Source organism: Ranitomeya variabilis (genome assembly GCF_051348905.1).
Source record: "Ranitomeya variabilis isolate aRanVar5 chromosome 1 unlocalized genomic scaffold, aRanVar5.hap1 SUPER_1_unloc_1, whole genome shotgun sequence".
Classification (NCBI taxonomy): domain Eukaryota; kingdom Metazoa; phylum Chordata; class Amphibia; order Anura; family Dendrobatidae; genus Ranitomeya; species Ranitomeya variabilis.
Window position 1 is genome coordinate 1,035,975 of NW_027507931.1, and position 24,841 is coordinate 1,060,815.

The 24,841-nt window shown below is 43.3% G+C and overlaps 1 protein-coding gene across 1 annotated transcript in view; it reads left to right on the plus strand.

The window, feature by feature from the left end:
- The window catches only part of ERG (ETS transcription factor ERG), a 325,494-nt gene that overhangs the window by 108,274 nt on the left and 192,379 nt on the right, over nucleotides 1–24,841 (plus strand). Inside the window, exon 2 of the mRNA XM_077278929.1 lies at nucleotides 13,773–13,861. Within this exon, the coding sequence (XP_077135044.1) occupies nucleotides 13,823–13,861 (39 nt within the window). The 5' untranslated portion in view covers nucleotides 13,773–13,822. The remainder of the gene's footprint in view (nucleotides 1–13,772; nucleotides 13,862–24,841) is intronic.

Sequence of the window (24,841 nt, forward strand, 5' to 3'; positions counted from 1 at the left end):
CCTTGTTGCGACGCTACGTTGTGCCTGTGGTTCCTTCTGCTGAGCCTCCTGCTCCGGTGTTGGTTGAGGGCGAGTTGGAGTACGTGGTGGAGAAGATCTTGGATTCTCGTCTCTCCAGACGGAGACTTCAGTATCTGGTCAAGTGGAAGGGCTATGGTCAGGAGGATAATTCCTGGGTGGTTGCCTCTGACGTGCATGCGGCCGATTTAGCTCGTGCCTTTCACGCTGCTCATCCTGATCGCCCTGGTGGTCTTGGTGAGGGTTCGGTGACCCCTCCTTAAGGGGGGGGGTACTGTTGTGAATTAGACTTTTTGGCTCCCTCTTGTGGTTACTAGTGATATTACTCTGGGAGTTTCTACCCTCAGTTTGCACCCACCTGGGCCGTTAGTTCAGGGGTGTTGCTATATAAACTTCCTGGATCCTTAGTCCAGTGCCTGGCATCGTTGTAATCAGATCCTTTCTGTTTGCTCCTATCTGCTGGTCCCGGTTCGTGCTAAATTAAGCTAAGTCCTGCTTCTTTGTTTTTTGGGTTATTTGCTTGCTCTCATTTTTGTCCAGCTTGTACTAAATGTGATTCCTGACCTTGCTGGAAGCTCTAGGGGGCTGGTGTTCTCCCCCCGGGCCGTTAGACGGTTCGGGGGTTCTTGAATTTCCAGCGTGGATATTTTTGATAGGGTTTTTGCTGACCATATAAGTTATCTTACTATATTCTGCTATTAGCTAGTGGGCCTCTCTTTGCTAAATACCTAGCTCATTCTTACGTTTGTCTTTTCCTCTTACCTCACCGTTATTATTTGTTGGGGGCTTGTATCCAACTTTTGGGGTCTTTTCTCTGGAGGCAAGAAAGGTCTTTCTTTTCCCTTCTAGGGTTAGTTAGTTCTTTGGCTGGCGCGAGACGTCTAGAATCAACGTAGGCACGTTCCCCGGCTGCTGTTATTTGTGGTGCTAGGATTAGATATATGGTCAGCCCAGTTACCACTGCCCTATGAGCTGGTTTTTGTGTTTGCAGACTTAGTAAATATTTCTGAGACCCTCTGCCATTGGGGTCATAACAGTCCTCCACATAGTATAATACACTCCTCAGTCCTCCATATAGTATAATGTACTGCCACAGTCCTCCATATAGTATAATACACTCCTCAGTCCTCCAAATAGTATAATACATTCCTCAGTCCTCCATATAGTATTATACACTCCTCAGTCCTGAATACAGTATAATACACTCCTCAGTCCTCCATATAGTATAATACACTCCCCATAGTCCTCCATATAGTATAATACACTCCTCATAGTCCTCCATATATTAAAATACACTGCAATTCCGCCATATAGTATAATGTACTCCTCAGTCCTCCATAAAGTATAATACACTCCTCAGTCCTCCACATAGTATAATACACTCCTCAGTCCTCCATATAGTATAATACACGCCTCAGTCCTCCACATAATATAATACACTCCTCAGTCCTCCACATAGTATAATACACTCCTCAGTCCTCCATATAGTATAATACACTCCTCAGTCCTCCATATAGTATAATGTACTGCCACAGTCCTCCATATAGTATAATACACTCCTCAGTCCTCCATATAATATAATACACTCCTCAGTCCTCCAAATAGTATAATACATTCCTCATAGTGCTCCATATAGTATAATGCCCTGCCATTGTCATCCATGTACTACAGTTCACTTCCCATAGTATAATGCACCCCATTGTTCTTCATATAGTATAATGTGTTCCCCATAGTCCTCAATACAGTATAATGCAGCCCACATATAGTATAATAATGCCACCCCAGAGTATAATGCAGCCACCCCACAAAATATATTGTAGCCCGTGAGTATAATGTTACCCCCAGAGAATATAATGCAGCCCCCTCATAGAGCATAATGCCGCCACCCATTGAATATAATGTAGCCCCTCCATAGAATATAATACAGCACCCCATAGAATGTAATACAGCCCCCCCATAGAATGTAATATAGCCCACCTCCCCATAGAATATAATACAGCCCTCATAGAATATAATGTAGCCCCATAGAATGTAATACAGCCCCCCATAGAATGTAATACAGCCCTCCGCCATAGAATGTAATACAGCCCCCCCATAGAATGTAATGCAGCCAGCCCCCATAGAATGTAATGCAGCCAGCCCCCATAGAATGTAATGCAGCCAGCCCCCCATAGAATGTAATGCAGCCAGCCCCCCATATAATGTAATGCAGCCAGCCCCCATAGAATGTAATGCAGCCAGCCCCAATAGAATGTAATAAATCCCCCCATAGAATGTAATGCAGCACAGCCCCCATAGAATGTAATGCAGCACAGCCCCATAGAATGTAATGCAGCCAGCCCCCATAGAATGTAATGCAGCCAGCCCCAATAGAATGTAATGCAGCACAGCCCCCATAGAATGTAATACAGCACAGCCCCCATAGAATGTAATACAGCCAGCCCCCATAGAATGTAATACAGCCCCCCCAATAGCCCCACAATCCAGTTATCACTCACTGATATATTTAAAAAAAACCCCACTCTCCTCACCTTTCCTCGTGCCCGCGCTGCTCCCGGCTCCGGTCTCAGCAGCTGCAGTCTGCCCGCCTGACACACAGCAGGTACGGGATAATATGACATCATCGTGCACCCGCAGTGTCAGAGGCAGAATGGGGAATGATGGGAGAGGGAGCAACAGCAGACGCTCTCTCCTCCATCATTGCATTCAACTGTACCAGCATCATAGACACCGCTATAGTTGAATGCGGCGGCGCTGGCGGGGGGGTGAGTCGGCGGCGGGGGGGGGGAGTCGGCGCTGGCGAGAGGCCCACGACTGCCACCGGCCCTTCTGGCATTTAGCCAGTCCGGCCCTGGAAGTAATAATGGCACGTTGTGCTTGTAGCAGGGATCCAGCAGGGTGGCCACCCAGTAATCAGCAGTTGTAACAGTCTGGGCAACTCGGCAGTCGTTCCACAGGCACTGCAGCATATACTGCCTCATGTGTGCCCGATTGCCCAGAGGCAATGACGAGCTGTCCTCGGTGGGAGGTGTATCGTCGGTACAGGAGCCCATCCTCCAAGACATACAGTATATGGACACCTGGCCTGATAATGGTATGAAAGATTGCTGTTTCTCCTCCTCTTTCTCCTGAGGCACCACCTCATCCATCATCGCCTGAAGCTTTGCTTTTCTAGGAGGCATAGAAATAGGATAGTATTGGTGATATTGGCATCATCAGCACTGGCCATGTTTGTGAAGTACTCAAAGCAGCACATCACGGCCCCACGCCCACTGGTTGGTCTTAAAGTGTTTTTTTTTCACAGAGCGACTAACCCATGCGTGCTGCAGCTCAAGCTCCAGTATTGCCTGCTGCTCACTCAGTCTTTCCAGCGTATACAAGGTGGAGTTCCGCCTTGGGGGTACATCGAATATGAGGTGGTGAGCGGAAAGGAAGAAGTGAAGCTGCAGCGCAGACAGACGAGCATCATCACAGTGAGACATACATGGTCCACGCTTTCAGCAGCAGCTCTGACCTATGTGTGTAGTTTTTAAGGAAGCTCTGTACAACCAAATTCAGTCATGCACCAGGCAAGTGATGTGCATTAAGCCGGCTAGACTTAGAGCTGCTACGAGATTTTGCCCGTAATCGCACACCTCCAGGCTGGGCTTGATGTTCACTGGCACCAACCACACATCCGTCTGTTTTTTGATCCTCATTCACAGCTCTTGCACAGTGTTAGATTTTTCCCACAAACATATGATTTTCAAAACATCCTGCTGTAGTTTATCCTTGGCTTTGTTGGGATGTGCAGGTGTTACATTTACCGGATGAGGAGGTGGTGGAGGAAGAGGAGGCAACATGTACACAGAAACATCCTGAAATCCTAGGTGGGGGTAGGACATGCGCCAAAACACTTTCTTCCTCAGGCCCAGCCGCCACTACATTTACCCAGTGGGCAGTTAGGGAGTTGTAAGGGGTTACAAAGACTGTTTTAGGCCTCACACTCGTCCCGGTTAAACATTGGTAAATGTAAATGTTCTATTCTGTACATATGGTTATGTATCATAATGCTGCTATGTGTCCATTATATATAGGGAGAGTGCAGTATTCAAGTTAGCCCACTAGAGGGGGCACATTAGGATTAAATAGTAAAGGATGGCAAGTAGTTAAATTAGGAGGGGACAACTGTGAGTAAGTTGTAGGATTTCCTGAATTGTAGCCAGTGGGTCCCGGGAGCCCAGACAGTCCAGTAGGGCCTGAGAGCGCAGGCAACACAGTGGGCCCCGTAATGTTTGAAGCTAGGAGCCCAGACATCCAGGGCTTGGGAACTGAAGGAAACAGCAACAGTGGAATGCAGAGCAACACCAAGATGTGGCAGCTATATATTACTATTAATGCTAAATCAAAGTAAGTCATTAATAGTAATGCTAAACAGACAAGGGAACTCCTAAAGGTAGTAAAGCTGGACAGAAGGAACGCTGCTGTACCAGACGAAACGATACAACCTGAGAGCATTCTGGAAGAAGTAGGGAAAAGCACAGGAGTAGACAAGGATGTATATTGTGATGTTCCCTGTGAAATTGCTGTAACTGAACTGGACGTATTGCGAGAAAATTCAAGTAAAGTTGTCTGTTATAAGTTGAAACTGGACTCTGTCTCTCTTTGTGTGGACCAGCAGAAGCGAACCCACAGCAGATCAGAGGGGACCCTGATGGTACAGAAGGCGTTACAGAAGGTTCACTGCAAAGGGGACAGTGTATGTGTGTGTCGGGCGGCCAGGGTGGGCTCCATCAGCTATCATTGGGGGCCACCACTATGGCCCTGGCTCCCCTCACAGAGTCTCGAAGAGATTGGACTGTATACATATCAATTCCTCCAATTTATGTGTAACAGGAATAGCAATCACCCAATGGCACTCATGAAACATATAATTTCTACTTGTTTTATCTACAATGGATTGAGATGGTCAATCTTCTCTGAAGCAGATCATAATACTCCACAAATGTGTAGGTGCAATATTGCTTCCCATAGCAATACCAGATAACTTTATAAAATGCTCCACTAATCACCTACAGCGGCTCGCACAGTCTCTCCAATATATGCAAGATGGAGTTCCACCATGTGGGTACATCACATATCAGGCGGGGAGCACGAATGCAGAAGTGACGCTGTACCACAGACAGGTGAGCAGCAGCAGGGTGGGAATGGCAAAAGCGCACACACCGACCACACTTTCTGACGGGATGAGGAGACGGTGGAGGAAGTGGATTAGGAGGATCAGTTAGATCTATGAGATACCTAAGGGGAGAAGAATGTTGCATTGATATGGTCCATCGCTCATAGTCCATGTTAAGTATTTTTTAATTTTTTTTATTTTTTAGGCAAATTCCAGCCAAAAATATTGTCTCAATGTGAACCTTTCACTATACATTCATGTGATATAATGTGGCGCTCGTCGAGAACAAAATTCTTTATTGTTTTATTGATCTACGTTTGGTATTTGGCACGTGCAACATAAGAAAGTGGAGACGTCGGCCTTTGCCAAGAATATTAACTGACCCTGTTTTATTTGGTACATCTGGCACCCAGGAGGAATGGGCAGGCATCATTACCATATGAACCATTGACTAATGCCTATTAATAAGTGCTGCGGTGGTCCGTGCCTCACTCTGAACTGCAGATCAGCTCATGAACAAGTCAGTACATCGGCAAGTGAGGGGGGAAATGCTGAATGTAATACTCGGGGAACATTTGAAGGGTTCGGTGACGGTCCTCTTTGAATAATATGTCAAGTCTTGGTAGGACTATGCAAATAAAGACCATTTGTCAATTGAACTTATCACATAAGAAAATTACATGCTATTAAAACATATTTCTTTCTGTAATGTACATACAGTATATATATGTATTTTATCTATTAGCTTTATTAGCTTTATTGTGCGTATAAAAACTTGAAATGTAGTTCTTACAACGGCCACTAGAGCACAATACTGTATTTGTCGCTCACTTGTTTGCTTTGCTGTGTAGACTGGGATATGATGAAAAGAGTCGTGTTCTCATTTGAAGACAGCTCGATCATACCATTTGAGAGCTAGGTAAGGCAAAATGGCAAAATTACACGCTATACTCCCAAAGATAAGGTGTCATATGTAGCTGTACTGCCACTCCCTGGTCTTTTGGGGGAGACGCTATACTCCATACTTTCTGGAAACTGTAACAGTCTATGACGTCACTCTTTCAGTTCACTATCATTTATTTCAGAAACTGTATATTTTTCCAAATATGACACATTAAAATAAAAATTTCTCCATAACAGTATGTAAGCGAACCCAGTATGCTCAGCATCGCCTCAGAGCCTACTGTGGCACCATACCGTGTCAAAGTGCATGACTATATATTGCGTAAATAATATATATCATAAGCAATGAATGGATATCCATCTCTCTCTCTCTCTATATTGTAACCATGCTACTCACATGGGAGCGATGTGAAGCATCACAGGAACCGTTTCTTTTTAAAAGTCTGGCTGTTTTTTTGCAGTCCTCATAAACCACATCACAGGAAACTTAAACACAGCCATTGTCTCGCACAAAGTTCAACATAAAACCAAAACTCCATACAATATTGCTGGTTAGCCCCCTTAGCTTGCAGTCCAGATTCTTGGTACTTTAGCACAGGCACTCAATCCAGGAGGTCTGCACACCTCCTTACACAGACATGTGTGAGACAAACAGGTCTCAATTTACAAAGTGAATCTCACCCAGGGGTGCAGCCAGATATGGTGGGCAGCAGTCTATATCAACTTATCAGCTGCTCATGATCAAACTGTCATGGCCGATTAACCCCTTTTATGCCTGTATATGTTAAAGTATGTCTCTAGGTTTATCTCCCATCCACTACACTCCCTGACAGAAGTTACGTCGCTTATTCACGTTATGTAAATAAAAGCTTATAACTAGTGTTGAGCGATACCATCCGATACTTGAAAGTATCGGTATCGGAAAGTATCGGCCGATACCGGCAAAGTATCAGATCTAATCCGATACCGATACCCGATACCAATACAAGTCAATGGGACTCATGTATCGGACGGTATTCCTGATGGTTCCCAGGGTCTGAAGGAGAGGAAACTCTCCTTCAGGCCCTGGGAACCATATTAATGTGTAAAATAAAGAATTAAAATAAAAAATATTGCTATACTCACCTCTCCGACGCAGCCTGGACCTCACCGAGGGAACCGGCAGCGTTCTGTGCTTAAAATGCGCGCGTTTCCTTCCTTCCGTGACGTCACGGCTTCTGATTGGTCGCGTGCCGCCCATGTGGCCACGACGCGACCAATCACAGCAAGCCGTGACGTAATTTTGAGGTCCTGGATGCCTAATTCTAGGCATTCAGGATTTTAAAATTACGTTCCGGCTTGTGATTGGTCGCGTCACGGTCACATGGGCGACGCGACCAATCACAAGCCGTGACGTCACAGGAGGCAGGACACGCGCGCATTTTAAAATTACGTCACGGCTTGTGATTGGTTGCGTGCCGCCCATGTGGCCGCGACGCGACCAATCACAGCAAGCCGTGACGTAATTTCAGGTCCTGAATGCCTATTTCTCCATTCAGGACCTGAAATTACGTCACGGCTTGCTGTGATTGGTCGCGTCGCGGCCACATGGGCGGCACGCGACCAATCAGAAGCTGTGACGTCACGGAAGGAAGGAAACGCGCGCATTTTAAGCACAGAACGCTGCCGGTTCCCTCGGTGAGGTCCAGGCTGCGTCGGAGGGTGAGTATAGCAATATTTTTTATTTTAATTCTTTATTTTACACATTAATGTTGTATTTTACACATTAATGTTGTTTCGATACCGATACCCGATACCACAAAAGTATCGGATCTCGGTATCGGAATTCCGATACCCGCAAGTATCGGCCGATACCCGATACTTGCGGTATCGGAATGCTCAACACTACTTATAACCTGACGTTAAATTCATGCATTGGTTGTATAAATTATTCTTTTGAAATATGAAACCCTCCGAAATGTGGTTTAGGTTAAGAAAATAAATTGCCATCAATGCAGAAATATTGATCAGTTATTGGACACAGAATGGTCAGATTTTGGCAAGACAAATCTTTTGTCGCCCACAGAAAGTAATGTGATATTCAAACAAATAATTAACTTAAAATACAAATATATGTTGCATAACATTGGTGAATGAAGTTGTGGTGCTATTAGAGTCATATTTAATATTTTATGTGACTTCCATGAGCTTGAAGGACTGCATCCATGCAGTTCAACAATGATCCATACAATTTATTAATGAAGTCATCAGGAATAGCAAAGAATGCTGTCTTACATGCCTCCCAGAGTTCATCTAGATTCTTTGTTTTTGTCTTCCAAGCTTCCTCTTTCATCCTACCATCAAACATGCTCAATGATGTTCATGTCTGGTGACTGGGCTGGCCAGTCCTTGAGCACCTTGATCTTTTTTGCCTGGAGGAACTTTGTTGTAGAGATGGATGGATGAGATGGAGCACCATCCTGCTGCAGAATTTGACCCCTTTTATGATTTGGAATATCAGAGGTAGCTAATACTTCTCAATATTTTAGGCTATTGATATCTCCTTCCACCTTGCAAATATTTCACACACCACCATACTGACTGTAACCCCAGACCATGATCTTTCCACCACCAAATTTAACTGTTTTCTGGGTGTATTTTGGATCCATACGGGCTCCAGTAGGTCTCCTGCAGTATTTGCGGCGGCTGTGGTGTAATTCTACTGAAGATTCATAAGAGAAATCCACCTTCTGCCACTTTTCCAGCATCCATCTGTTTAGCAGGCTGTGGGACTTTGCAGATGCCACACGTTTTTTTATTTGCCTTTTGTTTAGTGCTGGCTCCTGGGCACTGATTCGACCATGGAGGGTATTTTGAGACCGAATCCTACAAACTGTTCTAGTTGACACAGGGACTTGAGGTGACCAGGCCTGTTGGAGCATTGCTGCAGCAGAAGAGGGGCTTGCTTTGGATTTTCTAACCAACAAACGTTCCTCCTGAGCAGTTGTCTTGCAGAGTCTGCTGGACCTGGGCTTGTCAAACACATCTCCAGTCTCTCCAAATCTTTTCTTAATTCTTTGTACTTGATGCTGAGACACATTAAAGGTGTCAGCCACCTCTGCAGTGGATCTGGTCTTCAGCCTCTTGATAATCCAGGCTTTGGTCACAGGGTGGATTTTTGACATGCTGTCAGAGCTCAAGTTGCAGTTCAAGTGAAGGTCTGGGGTGCTGGGTTTCTTTTTATGCATCCACACTAATTAACTGATCATTTACTGAGCACAGCTGAGGATGTAAACTAGGATTGGGTGCATTATATGACCAGGCGACAAAACTTTTGTCTTGCCAAAATCTGACCATTCTGTGTCTATTAACTGATCAATATTTCTGCATTGATGCCAATTTAATTTCTTAATCTAAACCACATTTCGGATTTCAAAAAAATAATTTATACAACTAATGGATGAATTTAACGTCAGGTTATAAGCTTTTATTTACATAACGTGGATAAGCGACATAGCTTCTGTCAGGGAGTGTAGGTGTCCAGCTTACAATATATATAATAAATAAGGAATAAAAAAATATTCATACCCTGTGAACTTTTCCATATTTTTTCATGTTACACCCACAAATTTAGATGTATTTTATTGGGATTTTATGTGATATATCAACACAAGGGAGCAAGTATTTGTGAAGTATAAAGGAAATGATACATGGTTTTCTAAATGCTGCAAATATATTAATCTGAAGATTGAGATATGCATTTGTATTCAGCCCCCCTGAGTCATGCTGCAGTCTTTTGGGGTCTGTCGCTCCCAGCTTTGTATCTTGAGGTGACATTTTGCCCCTTCTTTGCACACTGGATGGAGACATCTGTGAGTAGCAGTTTTCAAGTCTTGTCACAGATTCTCACTGGGATTTAGGTCTGGACTGTGACTGGGCCGTTCACATACTTAAATGTACGTTGATCTAAACCATCCATTGTGGCTCTGGCAGGATGTTTAGGGTTGTTGTCCTGCTGGAAGGTGAACCTACGCCTCAGTATCAAGTCTTTTGCAGTTTGTAACAGGTTTTCTTGAAGGGATTGCCTTGTATTTAGCTCAAACCATCTTCTCATTATCTCTGACCAGCTTCCCTGCCCCTGCTGAAGAAAAGCCTCCCCAGAGCATGATGCTACCACCACCATGTGTGACGGTAGGGATGGTGTCTTCAGGCTTTAGTTTTCTGCTACACATACAGTTTTGCATTTAGCTCACAAAGTTCTACTTTGGTCTCATCTGACCAGATCACCTTCTTCCACATTCTGTCTGTGTCACCTACATGGCTTGTGGAAGAAGGTGCTCTAGTCTAACATAGTAACATAGTAACATAGTTAGTAAGGCCGAAAAAAGACATTTGTCCATCCAGTTCAGCCTATATTCCATCATAATAAATCCCCAGATCTACGTCATTCTACAGAACCTAATAATTGTATGATACAATATTGTTCTACTCCAGGAAGACATCCAGGCCTCTCTTGAACCCCTCCACTGAGTTCGCCATCACCAACTCCTCAGGCAAGCAATTCCAGATTCTCACTGCCCTAACAGTAAAGAATCCTCTTCTATGTTGGTGGAAAAACCTTCTCTCCTCCAGACGCAAAGAATGCCCCCTTGTGCCCGTCACCTTCCTTGGTATAAACAGATCCTCAGCGAGATATTTGTATTGTCCCCTTATATACTTATACATGGTTATTAGATCACCCCTCAGTCGTCTTTTTTGTAGACTAAATAATCCTAATTTCGCTAATCTATCTGGGTATTGTAGTTCTCCCATCCCCTTTATTAATTTTGTTGCCCTCCTTTGTACTCTCTCTAGTTCCATTATATCCTTCCTGAGCACCGGTGCCCAAAACTGGACACAGTACTCCATGTGCGGTCTAACTAGGGATTTGTACAGAGGCAGTATAATGCTCTCATCATGTGTATCCAGACCTCTTTTAATGCACCCCATGATCCTGTTTGCCTTGGCAGCTGCTGCCTGGCACTGGCTGCTCCAGGTAAGTTTATCACTAACTAGGATCCCCAAGTCCTTCTCCATGTCAGATTTACCCAGTGGTTTCCCGTTCAGTGTGTAATGGTGACATTGATTCCTTCTTCCCATGTGTATAACCTTACATTTATCATTGTTAAACCTCATCTGCCATCTTTCAGCCCAAGTTTCCAACTTATCCAGATCCATCTGTAGCAGAATACTATCTTCTCTTGTATTAACTGCTTTACATAGTTTTGTATCATCTGCAAATATCAATATTTTACTGTGTAAACCTTCTACCAGATCATTAATGAATATGTTGAAGAGAACAGGTCCCAATACCGACCCCTGCGGTACCCCACTGGTCACAGCGACCCAGTTAGAGACTATACCATTTATAACCACCCTCTGCTTTCTATCACTAAGCCAGTTACTAACCCATTTACACACATTTTCCCCCAGACCCAGCATTCTCATTTTGTGTACCAACCTCTTGTGCGGCACGGTATCAAATGCTTTGGAAAAATCGAGATATACCACGTCCAATGACTCACCGTGGTCCAGCCTATAGCTTACCTCTTCATAAAAACTGATTAGATTGGTTTGACAGGAGCGATTTCTCATAAACCCATGCTGATATGGAGTTAAACAGTTATTCTCATTGAGATAATCCAGAATAACATCCTTCAGAAACCCTTCAAATATTTTACCAACAGTAGAGGTTAGACTTACTGGCCTATAATTTCCAGGTTCATTTTTAGAGCCCTTTTTGAATATTGGCACCACATTTGCTATGCGCCAGTCCTGCGGAACAGACCCCGTCACTATAGAGTCCCTAAAAATAAGAAATAATGGTTTATCTATTACATTACTTAGTTCTCTTAGTACTCGTGGGTGTATGCCATCCGGACCCGGAGATTTATCTATTTTAATCTTATTTAGCCGGTTTCGCACCTCTTCTTGGGTTAGATTGGTGACCCTTAATATAGGGTTTTCATTGTTTCTTGGGATTTCACCTAGCATTTCATTTTCCACCGTGAATACCGTGGAGAAGAAGGTGTTTAATATGTTAGCCTTTTCCTCGTCATCTACAACCATTCTTTCCTATTTTTTAAGGGGCCTACATTTTCAGTTTTTATTCTTTTGCTATTGATATAGTTGAAGAACAGTTTGGGATTAGTTTTGCTCTCCTTAGAAATGTGCTTCTCTGTTTCCTTTTTGGCAGCTTTAATTAGTTTTTTAGATAAAGTATTTTTCTTCCTATAGTTTTTTAGAGCTGAGTTTTTAGTCTGAAGAGGCCAACATCTTTAATTTGTAAAAAATAAAAAAAATTGGGGTTTGTGTTGCCATTTATTGAGACCCTTAACATTTTTCATTTTCAGTTGAAGATACTGCGTAAAATAGTTTTTTTTTTGCACAGTGAGCTGATTACTTAAAAAATATATTTAAAAAAAACTTTTTATAGTTTTTTTTTTTAATTTCCTTTTACTCTTTGATTAAAAAAAAATCATTTGTCTGCTAAGAAGCTCAGCCTGTGTTTGGACGTCACAGGAATACCAAGATGGCAGTGACAGGCCCCTTTGCTGCCGTTGTAACCTATTGCTGCCCTGTCATCATATTTGTGGGGCCAATGGGAACCGTTGCACCAAGAACCGCTCTATTTAACAGCAGTATCTAAATGGTTAACAGCATTTAAATGGTTAACAGCAGCGATCGGAGCTCAGGAACGGTGTTAGAGACAGATGTCAGCTATATAGTACAGCGAGCATGTACCTTGTGTTAATGAAGGTCAGCTCCTGGGCCCTATCCAAAAAAAAAAGATTTTATTAATAAAAATTATTTTCTTTTGCCATAAAATAATACGTATATAGTAATGGGGTCATTGAAAAATTCAACTTTTCTGACTTAAAAGAAGTCCCTACACAGCTACTGTAATGAGAAAAATGGCGTCTCCTGCATCGCAGGTATGAAAAACCCAAATATTGCTGCTTCCTAAAAGCCCGACCGAGGCTGTGATCTTAATGGGTTAATGAGGGGAAAACGAGGAATGAGACCTTATGTTGTTGTTAACATTGGAAAGCGTGTAAAGCGAGAAGCGGGTGTCAAACTGCTAAGAAAATAATCCGTCCATCAGTCACGACGTTATTAGCGGGGGTGTTAGGAGTGGCACACCTGCACCGAGATACCCTATAATCTCCCTGTATGCGTTCTGTATGGTTCATTTTATACTTTATAGCCAAAATGAACACACGCAGAATATTATCTGGAGAAGTCGTATATCTATGGAAGAAAAGTTAAAACACAGCTTTGTATAGATTTTGCACAATATTTCCAGACAGGTGGGTGTAAAAAGCTCCCAGAATCATATTTTGTGGGTTATCTACCGTGGCTGGCATCCAGCTGGAAAGGACTTCTGAGATAAGCCACTCTGAGCATGTCCCTTTTTTTGTCAGCCAATCAGTAACGTTGAGAGCACTCACGGCATTGCCTATTGGCTAAGATCTGCCAATTGACAGGAAGCAATCCTCTTCAGCTGAATGCCAGGAATATAATAAAGCCCCAAAGTGCCACTACATGTAGCGGTTTAGTATGAGATTTCAGCATCCAAATGTTTCTGAGCGCCATTTGGAGGCGATGGGCAAGATCCACCCATGACTCACACATAGAAAAAAGGAAATAATCAGTTTTTACTTTCTTTTCACAGCTACACCTAGAACCGGATGTGTGGTATGAGGAGCAGACTGCAGTAAGGACATGATTCAGACTGTTCCAGATCCATCAGCTCACATCAAAGTAAGTCATTAATAGTAATATTATTGCATAAAATTATTCAAATAGCCATCTGTGAATTTTTGTACATGCAGTCCCCTATATAGCAGGTTATTTTTCTCATATAGTTCCCCAAAATCACCTTTAGTGTTAAGGGCAATCCCTTCTCGGTAATTGAGGTCATATCCCTTGTTTAAATAATTTTTTGCGCTACATGGCGCCTGATAAAAGGAATCTGTCAGCAGGTTCTTCTATGTAATCTGAAAGCATTATGACGTAGGGGCTGAGACCCTGATTCCAATGATGTGTCACTTACGGCATTATACAAATAGATTTGACTAGGAGGCAAGAGACACCTAGTTGTTTAGTGATAATCTCCTGTTGATAAAACACTGATTTTATCAACAGAGGTCACACATATTCAAGCACTATGCCATCCCTTACTGTTCTAGTTGTATCCCATTAATGGAGTTCGTTCTATGTTCTCCTGTGCACAGATGAAAAATAAAGCAACTGTCTAAATAATCTTCATTTAAAATGTTTTGCTGCTACAGGCTCTATAAAATCCTTTGTCTAGTTGAGTGATCTTCAAAAGATACAGATCTGTGAGAGATCCTGTTAGCTTTTTTAAAACTCTCCCTCTCTCCATTTAGTGTTAGAAATAGCAGCAGGCAAGGAAAGTGAGCTGTACTCAAATCTGCAGTGAAAAGAGAAAGCATCTAAAGTCTTATGGAGGGCAGACAAAACAGACAAAGAAAAGTACATGTGGAGGAAAAAGGTGAAGGATAGAAATTGTGCTGATATATGAAAGCAAAGGAAGAGAAGTTTCATTCATAGTCTGAATACAGAGAAATTAGTAAACTCAAATGGAAAAGCTGAAGATTTCATATGAGGCTAGGAGCATAGAAGGTTCCCACCGATTCAAGATGTGCGCCACTTTTCATCATTAAGATTTGAAATTCCTCATTGATTGATTTGATACCTTTTAATGTCTAACTGAAAAGATGGTAACAATTATCAGCTTTCCAGACTACTCCGGTGTCTTCATCAGGCATAGACTAATCCTAAATCTAAAGAGTCACATATTTATACACAAAAGGACACAGGAATAACGCAGTAGATAAGACAAGTGACGTGAAACAGAACAATCATTTTGGGAGAGGGATCATCTCTTATTGTTTAAGAATATTTATTTATAAAAAATAAAAAAAAATAGTGCCACTTGTGCTCACAGGCTGTGACTGGTATTGCTACCAAATTTTAGAACAAAAGCTAAAATAAATAATAAAAAAAAATAATTAAATAAATAAATAAAGCAGCACCACTTTTTTGCCACTGGCTGTTAGAAGTATTGCTGCAAAATTATTAAAATAAAAAAAAAAGTTTTAAAAATATTTTTTTATTTTTCAAAATTTAGCTATGGCTGCTTATTGCATTTCAGTCCCATTTACTTGCAGGAGGACGAGCTGCAGTACCACAAATAGCCTATAGACAAGGTGGCGCCATTTCTTAAAAAAAAAAAGTGCATTTTCTTTTTAAACCTTGGAAACCCCTATAAGGAAAAGTCTTCAGATTTAAAATAAAATGAGAATTATGTAGGGCAGATAGTTATTCAAGTCTTCTTTTATTGTTGCTGCAAGGCCGATTAAATATCAGTTTGCCAATCCTAAAAATATCTGCTAATCCGGCATCTTTGGGAGCGGGCGCGCCATTCCTGGATATGGAAATATGCGGCATTCCTTACTGCTCCGTATTAAGTTTTATCCCCAAAGAATTTGCCAGTGCACCGAGCAAGGTAGCAGATATAAAGCGCTGGGACAACGTCGTATCTGGAACTGATTTGATTCACATCTGTAGTAAGTCCGAAAATCCGTCACAGATAAACTTGTATCTTCTCATCCAAATAAAAACATCCTGGCAATAGGATACAGATGGGGACGGCACATATGGTCAGTGGCCTGGATTTAAGGTAAATCAAACTGGTATTTTCCCTTAAATGGGCAATTAAATAACATCTAGATTTTATTGGGTATTGATATTGAATTAAAATATACGACCGCTAATGGCCACCATCACTCCTGCGGGCCGCCCCCTACCTCAAACCCATATAAATCTGTATAAGAAACGATACATATAGGAATGTTTTTACAAAAAAAACTCCAGGATGATCAGTGCACTGTTTTAGTCAGAAAGCTGCTGTTATCAGTCCTGCAATTCACCCAATATTGTTGTAATATGGGAATCTTCTTACAAAAAGTCCAGGATGATCAGTGCTACAGTCATGTCAGATAGGAGACACAATAGGACTGTGGTGGGGACGAGGGTTTGGGTTATTGTGGACTGGTGCGACCATACCCTGATGAAGGGAGACTAATGGCCTGGATTGGTGTAATCTCTGATCCCAGGAGAGAGAATCATTTCTGAATGAATCGGGTTCGGTACAAAATTCATAAACGTTTACAGATCCAAATAATTTGTTTTGGATGAATCACCAAAAATGGCCACCACATTGTTACACATAGCGTAAGACAAAGAAGTAGGATTACGGTTACACCATGCCTTGCGGTTACATCTACCCTATAGCACAGCCAATTATGAGGGATTTTAGGTCACAGGTCACTGATTACTGAGAGCCACTATAAAAGTCCAAGGTGATGCTGCTACCATTTTGTGAGGAATATAGATAGGAGAGAGAACCTTGGAGCTCAGTCAGAGACACAGAGTGCACAGAAAACAGATATTGTGTGAGGAAAAGAGAATAGATACTGTTATGACCCCAGTGGACAGGGTCTCAGAGGAACGTGTAAGTCTGCAAGATACAAAAATCCAGCTCATAGGGCTGTGGTAACTGGGTTGACCAAATAGCTACTCCTAACGCCAACACTAGAAGTAGCCGGGGATCATGCCTACGGTGATCGCTAGATGACTCGCGCCAGCCGGAGAATCTAACTACCCCTAGGAGAAGAAAACAAAGACCTCTCTTGCCTCCAGAGAAAGGGACCCCAAAGCAAGATACAAGCCCCCCACAAATAATAACGGTGAGGTAAGAGAAAATGACAAACACAGAAATGAACCAGGTTCAGCAAAGAGAGGCCAGCTTACTAATAGCAGAATATAGCAAGATAACTTATCTGGTCAACAAAAACCCTATAAAAATCCACGCTGGAGATTCAAGAACCCCCGAACCGTCTAACGGTCCGGGGGGAGAACACCAGCCCCCTAGAGCTTCCAGCAAAGGTCAGGATACAGATAGGAACAAGCTGGACAAAAATACCAAACAAAACAAAAGCAAAAAGCAAAGAAGCAGACTTAGCTTGAAAAACAGGAACCAGGATAAGAGGACAAGAGCACAACAGATTAGCTCTGAATTCAACGATGCCAGGCATTGAACTGAAGGTCCAGGGAGCTTATATAGCAACGCCCCTGAACTAACGGCCCAGGTGAGGATATAGGAAAAGACAGACGCTCCAGAGTCAAATCACTAATGACCACTAGAGGGAGCAAAAAGCAAAATCACAACAGTACCCCCCCCTTAGTGAGGGGTCACCGAACCCTCACCACGACCACCAGGGCGATCAGGATGAGCGGCGTGGAAGGCACGAACTAAATCGGCCGCATGAACATCAGAGGCGACCACCCAGGAATTATCTTCCTGACCATAGCCCTTCCACTTGACCAGGTACTGAAGCCTCCGCCTGGAGAGACGAGAATCCAAGATCTTCTCCACCACGTACTCCAACTCGCCCTCAACCAACACCGGAGCAGGAGGCTCAGCAGAAGGAACCACAGGCACAACGTACCGCCGCAACAAGGACCTATGAAACACGTTATGGATAGCAAACGACACAGGTAGATCCAGGCGAAAGGATACAGGATTAAGAATTTCCAATATCTTGTAAGGACCAATAAAACGAGGTTTAAATTTGGGAGAGGAGACCTTCATAGGAACAAAGCGGGAAGAAAGCCACACCAAATCCCCAACACGTAGTCGGGGACCCACACCGCGGCGGCGGTTGGCAAAGCGCTGAGCCCTCTCCTGTGACAACTTCAAGTTGTCCACCACAAGATTCCAGATCCGCTGCAACCTATCCACCACAGAATCCACCCCAGGGCAGTCAGAAGGTTCCACATGACCCGAAGAAAAACGAGGGTGGAAACCAGAGTTGCAGAAAAACGGCGAAACCAAGGTGGCGGAACTAGCCCGATTATTAAGGGCAAACTCAGCTAACGGCAAGAAGGTCACCCAATCGTCCTGATCAGCAGAGACAAAACACCTCAAATAAGCCTCCAAAGTCTGATTAGTTCGCTCCGTCTGTCCATTAGTCTGAGGATGGAAAGCAGACGAAAACGACAAGTCAATGCCCATCCTACTACAAAAGGATCGCCAGAATCTGGAAACGAACTGGGATCCTCTGTCTGACACAATATTCTCAGGGATGCCGTGCAAACGAACCACGTTCTGGAAAAACACAGGAACCAGATCGGAAGAGGAAGGCAGTTTAGGCAAAGGAACCAAATGGACCATCTTGGAGAAGCGATCACATATCACCCAGATAACAGACATGCCCTGAGACACCGGAAGATCAGAAATGAAATCCATGGAGATATGTGTCCAAGGTCTCTTAGGGACAGGCAAGGGCAAGAGCAACCCGCTGGCACGAGAACAGCAAGGCTTAGCTCGAGCACAAGTCCCACAGGACTGTACAAATGACCGCACATCCCTAGACAAGGAAGGCCACCAAAAGGATCTGGCCACCAGATCTCTGGTGCCAAAAATTCCTGGGTGACCTGCCAACACCGAGGAATGAACCTCGGAAATGACTCTGCTGGTCCACTTATCAGGCACAAACAGTCTGTCAGGTGGACAAGAATCAGGCCTATCAGCCTGAAATCTCTGCAACACACGTCGCAGATCAGGAGAAATAGCTGACAAGATAATACCATCCTTAAGAATACCAACAGGTTCAGCGATTCCAGGAGCATCAGGCACAAAGCTCCTGGAAAGAGCATCGGCCTTCACATTCTTTGAACCTGGTAAATACGAGACAACAAAGTCAAAACGGGAGAAAAACAATGACCAGCGGGCCTGTCTAGGATTCAGGCGTTTAGCAGACTCGAGATACATCAGATTTTTGTGATCAGTCAAGACCACCACACGATGCTTAGCACCCTCGAGCCAATGACGCCACTCCTCAAATGCCCATTTCATGGCCAACAACTCCCGATTGCCCACATCATAATTTCGCTCCGCAGGCGAAAACTTCCTAGAGAAAAAGGCGCAAGGTCTCATAACAGAGCAACCAGGGCCTCTCTGCGACAAAACGGCCCCTGCTCCAATCTCTGAAGCATCCACCTCAACTTGAAAGGGAAGCGCGACATCAGGCTGGCACAAAACAGGCGCCGAAGTAAACCGACGTTTCAACTCCTGGAAAGCCTCCACGGCAGCAGGAGCCCAATTAACCACATCGGAGCCCTTCTTGGTCATATCCGTCAAAGGTTTCACAATGCTAGAAAAGTTAGCGATAAAACGACGGTAGAAGTTAGCGAAACCCAAGAACTTCTGAAGACTCTTAACTGACGAGGGCTGAGTCCAATCAAGAATAGCTCGGACCTTGACTGGGTCCATCTCCACAGCAGAAGGGGAAAAAATTAACCCCAAAAAGGGAACCTTCTGTACACCAAAAAGACACTTTGAGCCCTTGACAAACAAAGAATTTTCACGCAAAATTTTAAAGACCATCCTGACCTGCTCCACATGCGAGTCCCAATTATCAGAAAAAAACAGAATATCATCCAGATAAACGATCAGAAATTTATCCAGATAGTTCCGGAAAATGTCATGCATAAAGGACTGAAAAACTGAAGGGGCATTAGAGAGCCCAAAAGGCATCACCAAGTACTCAAAATGACCTTCGGGCGTATTGAATGCGGTTTTCCATTCATCCCCTTGCTTAATGCGCACAAGGTTGTACGCACCACGAAGGTCTATCTTGGTAAACCACTTGGCACCTTTAATCCGGGCAAACAAGTCAGACAACAGCGGCAAAGGATACTGAAATTTGACAGTGATCTTATTTAAAAGCCGATAGTCAATACAAGGCCTCAAAGATCCGTCCTTTTTAGCCACAAAAAAGAATCCCGCACCAAGAGGGGAAGAAGACGGACGGATGTGTCCTTTCTCCAGAGACTCCTTGATATATGAACGCATAGCGGCATGCTCAGGTACCGACAGATTAAACAGTCTTCCCTTAGGAAATTTGCTGCCCGGAATCAAATCTATCGCACAGTCACATTCCCTATGAGGAGGCAGTGCACTGGACTCAGATTCACTGAAGACATCCTGATAATCAGACAAATACTCCGGAACTTCCGAAGGCGTAGAAGAAGCAATAGACACAGGCAGGGAATCCTCATGAATACCACGACAGCCCCAACTAGACACTGACATAGCCTTCCAGTCAAGGACTGGATTATGGGTCTGTAACCATGGCAGACCCAAAACAACCAAATCATGCATTTTATGTAGAACGAGAAAACGTATCACCTCGCGGTGTTCAGGAGTCATGCACATGGTAACCTGTGTCCAATACTGCGGCTTATTTTCTGCCAATGGCGTAGCATCAATACCCCTAAGAGGGATAGGATTTTCTAATGGTTCAAGAATAAAACCACAGCGCTTAGCAAATGAGAGATCCATAAGACTCAGGGCAGCACCTGAATCTACAAACGCCATGACAGGATAAGATGACAGTGAGCAAATCAAAGTTACAGACAGAATAAACTTAGGATGCAAATTACCAACGGTGACAGGACTAACAACCTTAGATATACGTTTAGAGCATGCTGAGATAACATGTGTAGAATCACCACAGTAGTAGCACAAGCCATTCTGGCGTCTATGAATTTTCCTCTCATTTCTAGTCAGGATTCTATCACATTGCATCAAATCAGGTGTCCGTTCAGACAACACCATGAGGGAATTTGCGGTTTTTCTATCACATTGCATCACATCAGGTGTCTGTTCAGACAACAACATGAGGGAATTTGCGGTTTTGCGCTCCCGCAACCGCCGGTCAATTTGAATAGCCAGGGACATGGTATCATTCAGACCTGTGGGAATGGGAAAACCCACCATAACATTCTTAATGGCCTCAGAAAGGCCATTTCTAAAATTAGCGGCCAGTGCACACTCGTTCCAATGTGTCAGCACGGACCATTTCCGAAATTTTTGGCAATACACCTCAGCCTCGTCCTGGCCCTGAGACATAGCCAGCAAGGCTTTCTCTGCCTGAATCTCAAGATTGGGTTCCTCATAAAGTAAACCGAGCGCCAGAAAAAACGCATCAATATCAGCCAATGCCGGATCTCCTGGCGCCAACGAAAAAGCCCAATCCTGAGGGTCACCCCGTAAGAATGAAATAACAATTTTTACTTGTTGAGCAGAGTCTCCAGACGAACAAGGTTTCAGGGACAAAAATAATTTACAATTATTCCTGAAATTCCTAAACTTAAATCGGTCTCCTGAAAACAGTTCAGGAATCGGAATCTTGGGTTCAGACCTAGGATTTCTGGTAACATAATCTTGTATACCCTGCACACGAGCGGCAAGCTGGTCCACACTTGTAATCAAGGTCTGGACATTCATGTCTGCAGCAAGCTTAAGCCACTCTGAGGTAAAGGGGAAAAGAAAAAAAAAAATGAGAGAGGGAAAAAAAAACTCAAAATTTTCTTTCTTATAATCCCACTTCTGCAATGCATTAAACATTTAATACTGGCCTGGCATACTGTTATGACCCCAGTGGACAGGGTCTCAGAGGAACGTGTAAGTCTGCAAGATACAAAAATCCAGCTCATAGGGCTGTGGTAACTGGGTTGACCAAATAGCTACTCCTAACGCCAACACTAGAAGTAGCCGGGGATCATGCCTACGGTGATCGCTAGATGACTCGCGCCAGTCGGAGAATCTAACTACCCCTAGGAGAAGAAAACAAAGACCTCTCTTGCCTCCAGAGAAAGGGACCCCAAAGCAAGATACAAGCCCCCCACAAATAATAACGGTGAGGTAAGAGGAAATGACAAACACAGAAATGAACCAGGTTCAGCAAAGAGAGGCCAGCTTACTAATAGCAGAATATAGCAAGATAACTTATCTGGTCAACAAAAACCCTATAAAAATCCACGCTGGAGATTCAAGAACCCCCGAACCGTCTAACGGTCCGGGGGGAGAACACCAGCCCCCTAGAGCTTCCAGCAAAGGTCAGGATACAGATAGGAACAAGCTGGACAAAAATACCAAACAAAACAAAAGCAAAAAGCAAAGAAGCAGACTTAGCTTGAAAAACAGGAACCAGGATAAGAGGACAAGAGCACAACAGATTAGCTCTGAATTCAACGATGCCAGGCATTGAACTGAAGGTCCAGGGAGCTTATATAGCAACGCCCCTGAACTAACGGCCCAGGTGAGGATATAGGAAAAGACAGACGCTCCAGAGTCAAATCACTAATGACCACTAGAGGGAGCAAAAAGCAAAATCACAACAAGATACATTTAATTTTGAGAAATTGGAAGAGAGGGATAGAGATAGAGGTCACTCACACTGTTTTAGTCAGGGAGCCGCTGTTATCAGTCCTGCAATTCAACCAATATTGTTGTATTATGGGAATCGTTTTACAAGATGTCCAGGATGAACAGTGCTACATTATAAGTTATGCCAGAGAGCAGACATCATAGGACTGTTGGGGGCGAGGGTTTGGGTAATTGGTGGACTGGTGAGAATATACCTTGATTAAGGGAGACTAATGGCCTAGATTGGCATAAATTTTGATCCCAGGAGAGATAATCAATTCTGCATGAATTTAGTTTGGTCCAAAATGTATAAAAGTTTGCAGATCCAAATAGTTTGTTTTGGACGAATCACCAAAAATGGCCACTACATTGCTACACATAGCATAAGATAAAGAAGTAGGATCATGTTTGCACCATGCCTTGCAGTTAACCCCACCCTATAACACAGCCAATCATGAGGGACTTTTAGTCACAGGTCACTGATCAGAGAGCTGCTGTTGTCAGTCCTGCAATTCACGCACTCAGTCTGTGCTTGTAAGGCACCCATTATTGGCATCTGTTGCTGCACCCAATATTGTTGTATTTTCTGTGTCAAACTGCTAGCATTAAACACCATAAAATAAACTGCATAAAGTGCAGAATACACACATGATAAACAGGAAATATTCAGGCTCACCTGCACATGGGTGTTTGGTGGCTAAGCCTGAATATGTCTTCTTTATCATGTGTATTATCTGCACTTTATGCTATTTATTGCATGCAACTTTAATACGGCTGGCACCTTAATTCCTATTGCTGTACCTCCTTTAAATATAAATATGGATTAATTACATGCTTTTACATATATATATATATATATATATATATATATATATATATATATATATATATACACAGTATGTATGTATATATATATATATCACTTATAATCTTGGAACATTTTGCTATACATCTTTGCTATTTGATTATCACCTTTTATTGTTTCCACTTTGGAAGTAATTCCATTTTTTATTGTGATCCTTCTAACAAGTAGGGACTGTCTAAAGTAAAGAACATCATAAAGTCTCAAATCAGGGTGACCCTGAAAGAGAATCGGTCATTAAGATCAATCCCCCCCAAGCTAAAACCATCAACACCTTTATATCTTCTATCTGTTGCTGCACTAACAAGAAAACAGTGGTTTAATATGGATGCAATTTAGGTGTTAATTGCTGTGGGCATGAAAAAGCACTTCCCAAACCTCTGCCTCCCTAGGTCATTTCCCCATCCATCCCAAGCCTCTTCAGCTTAATTAATAGGTCTCTGTCCGATTTCCTTGCTGGCGCCTGATGTCACACAGACAGTGAGCTATCAATCAAGCTAAGGTGGCTGGTGCTGGGAGACAAGCTTGGGAGGCAAAGCCTTGGCAAGTGCTCTATCACACCCAGAGCACTTATGGCTCATGCATATTGTTTAAAATGCTGATTTTTCGAGAATGCAGCAACATATAAAAGATATAAAGGTGTCGATGGATTTACCTTTCCAAAGTTAATGATTAGTGCAAGTTGAAGATTGTAAAATATTTTTTGATAGAAAGAAATTTTGTATGAGGAAACTAAGGTCTAGCCGATGTGGCACTTTCCCAGACAAGAGCCGAGAACGTCACCTATGCCATATCTGCCCCAGTGCCAACCTTTAGGAGCTTGTCTGGAATACACAGCTACGTGAGCGCTCCGTGACCTCCGTCTCTGCACGTTTCTTATTGGAGAACAGATAATATTTACACAAGAAGGGTAGAAAGTGAAAACCCAGTCATGTCTGTAACTCAAGAAGTCCAGCAAAATACCGCCACCTGCAAGCCTGTGGGCCCGCCGTATTTTTGCACAGCGCTCTGCATGATTATATCATGCGGGGAGATTTGGTTTGGACGGGCTTTTTGCTTGTGGACCCGATGATTCCAAGTTGAAATCCTAATGGATTTTCTTAGAGGCGAGCGTTTCCAGGAACGGCCGGGAGCCAGGGGCCGAGTTATTTGTGTTTGTTTACCGCGCTCTGATGCCAACACTGCGAAAGACCGGCACTGCCGTCTCAGCTTTCTAACCTGCTGGCAAGCGACGTCCCGCTACAGCCCAACGTTCACTGCCGACCAGCGCCCCTGATTGATGGGGAAATGTTTAAACATTCCCCCTCAGAAGATGGATATAGGACACTTCCTTTGATATGGAAATAACATCTTTGAAGGATTAGATTTGATTTGCGGCAGGCAGACTTTTTTGGTTGGAATAAGAAAGTTTATATTAATCTTTAACTGGAAATCAAGTGATGGCAAATTACCAGAATCTTATTACTGTAGACGTTCTAGAATCTGGCATCCTATAGTCCAGAAATGCTGATAATCCGGCAACGCAAAATAATCTGGATTTTCACAGGTACAAAGAAGAGGCAACTATAATTACAGA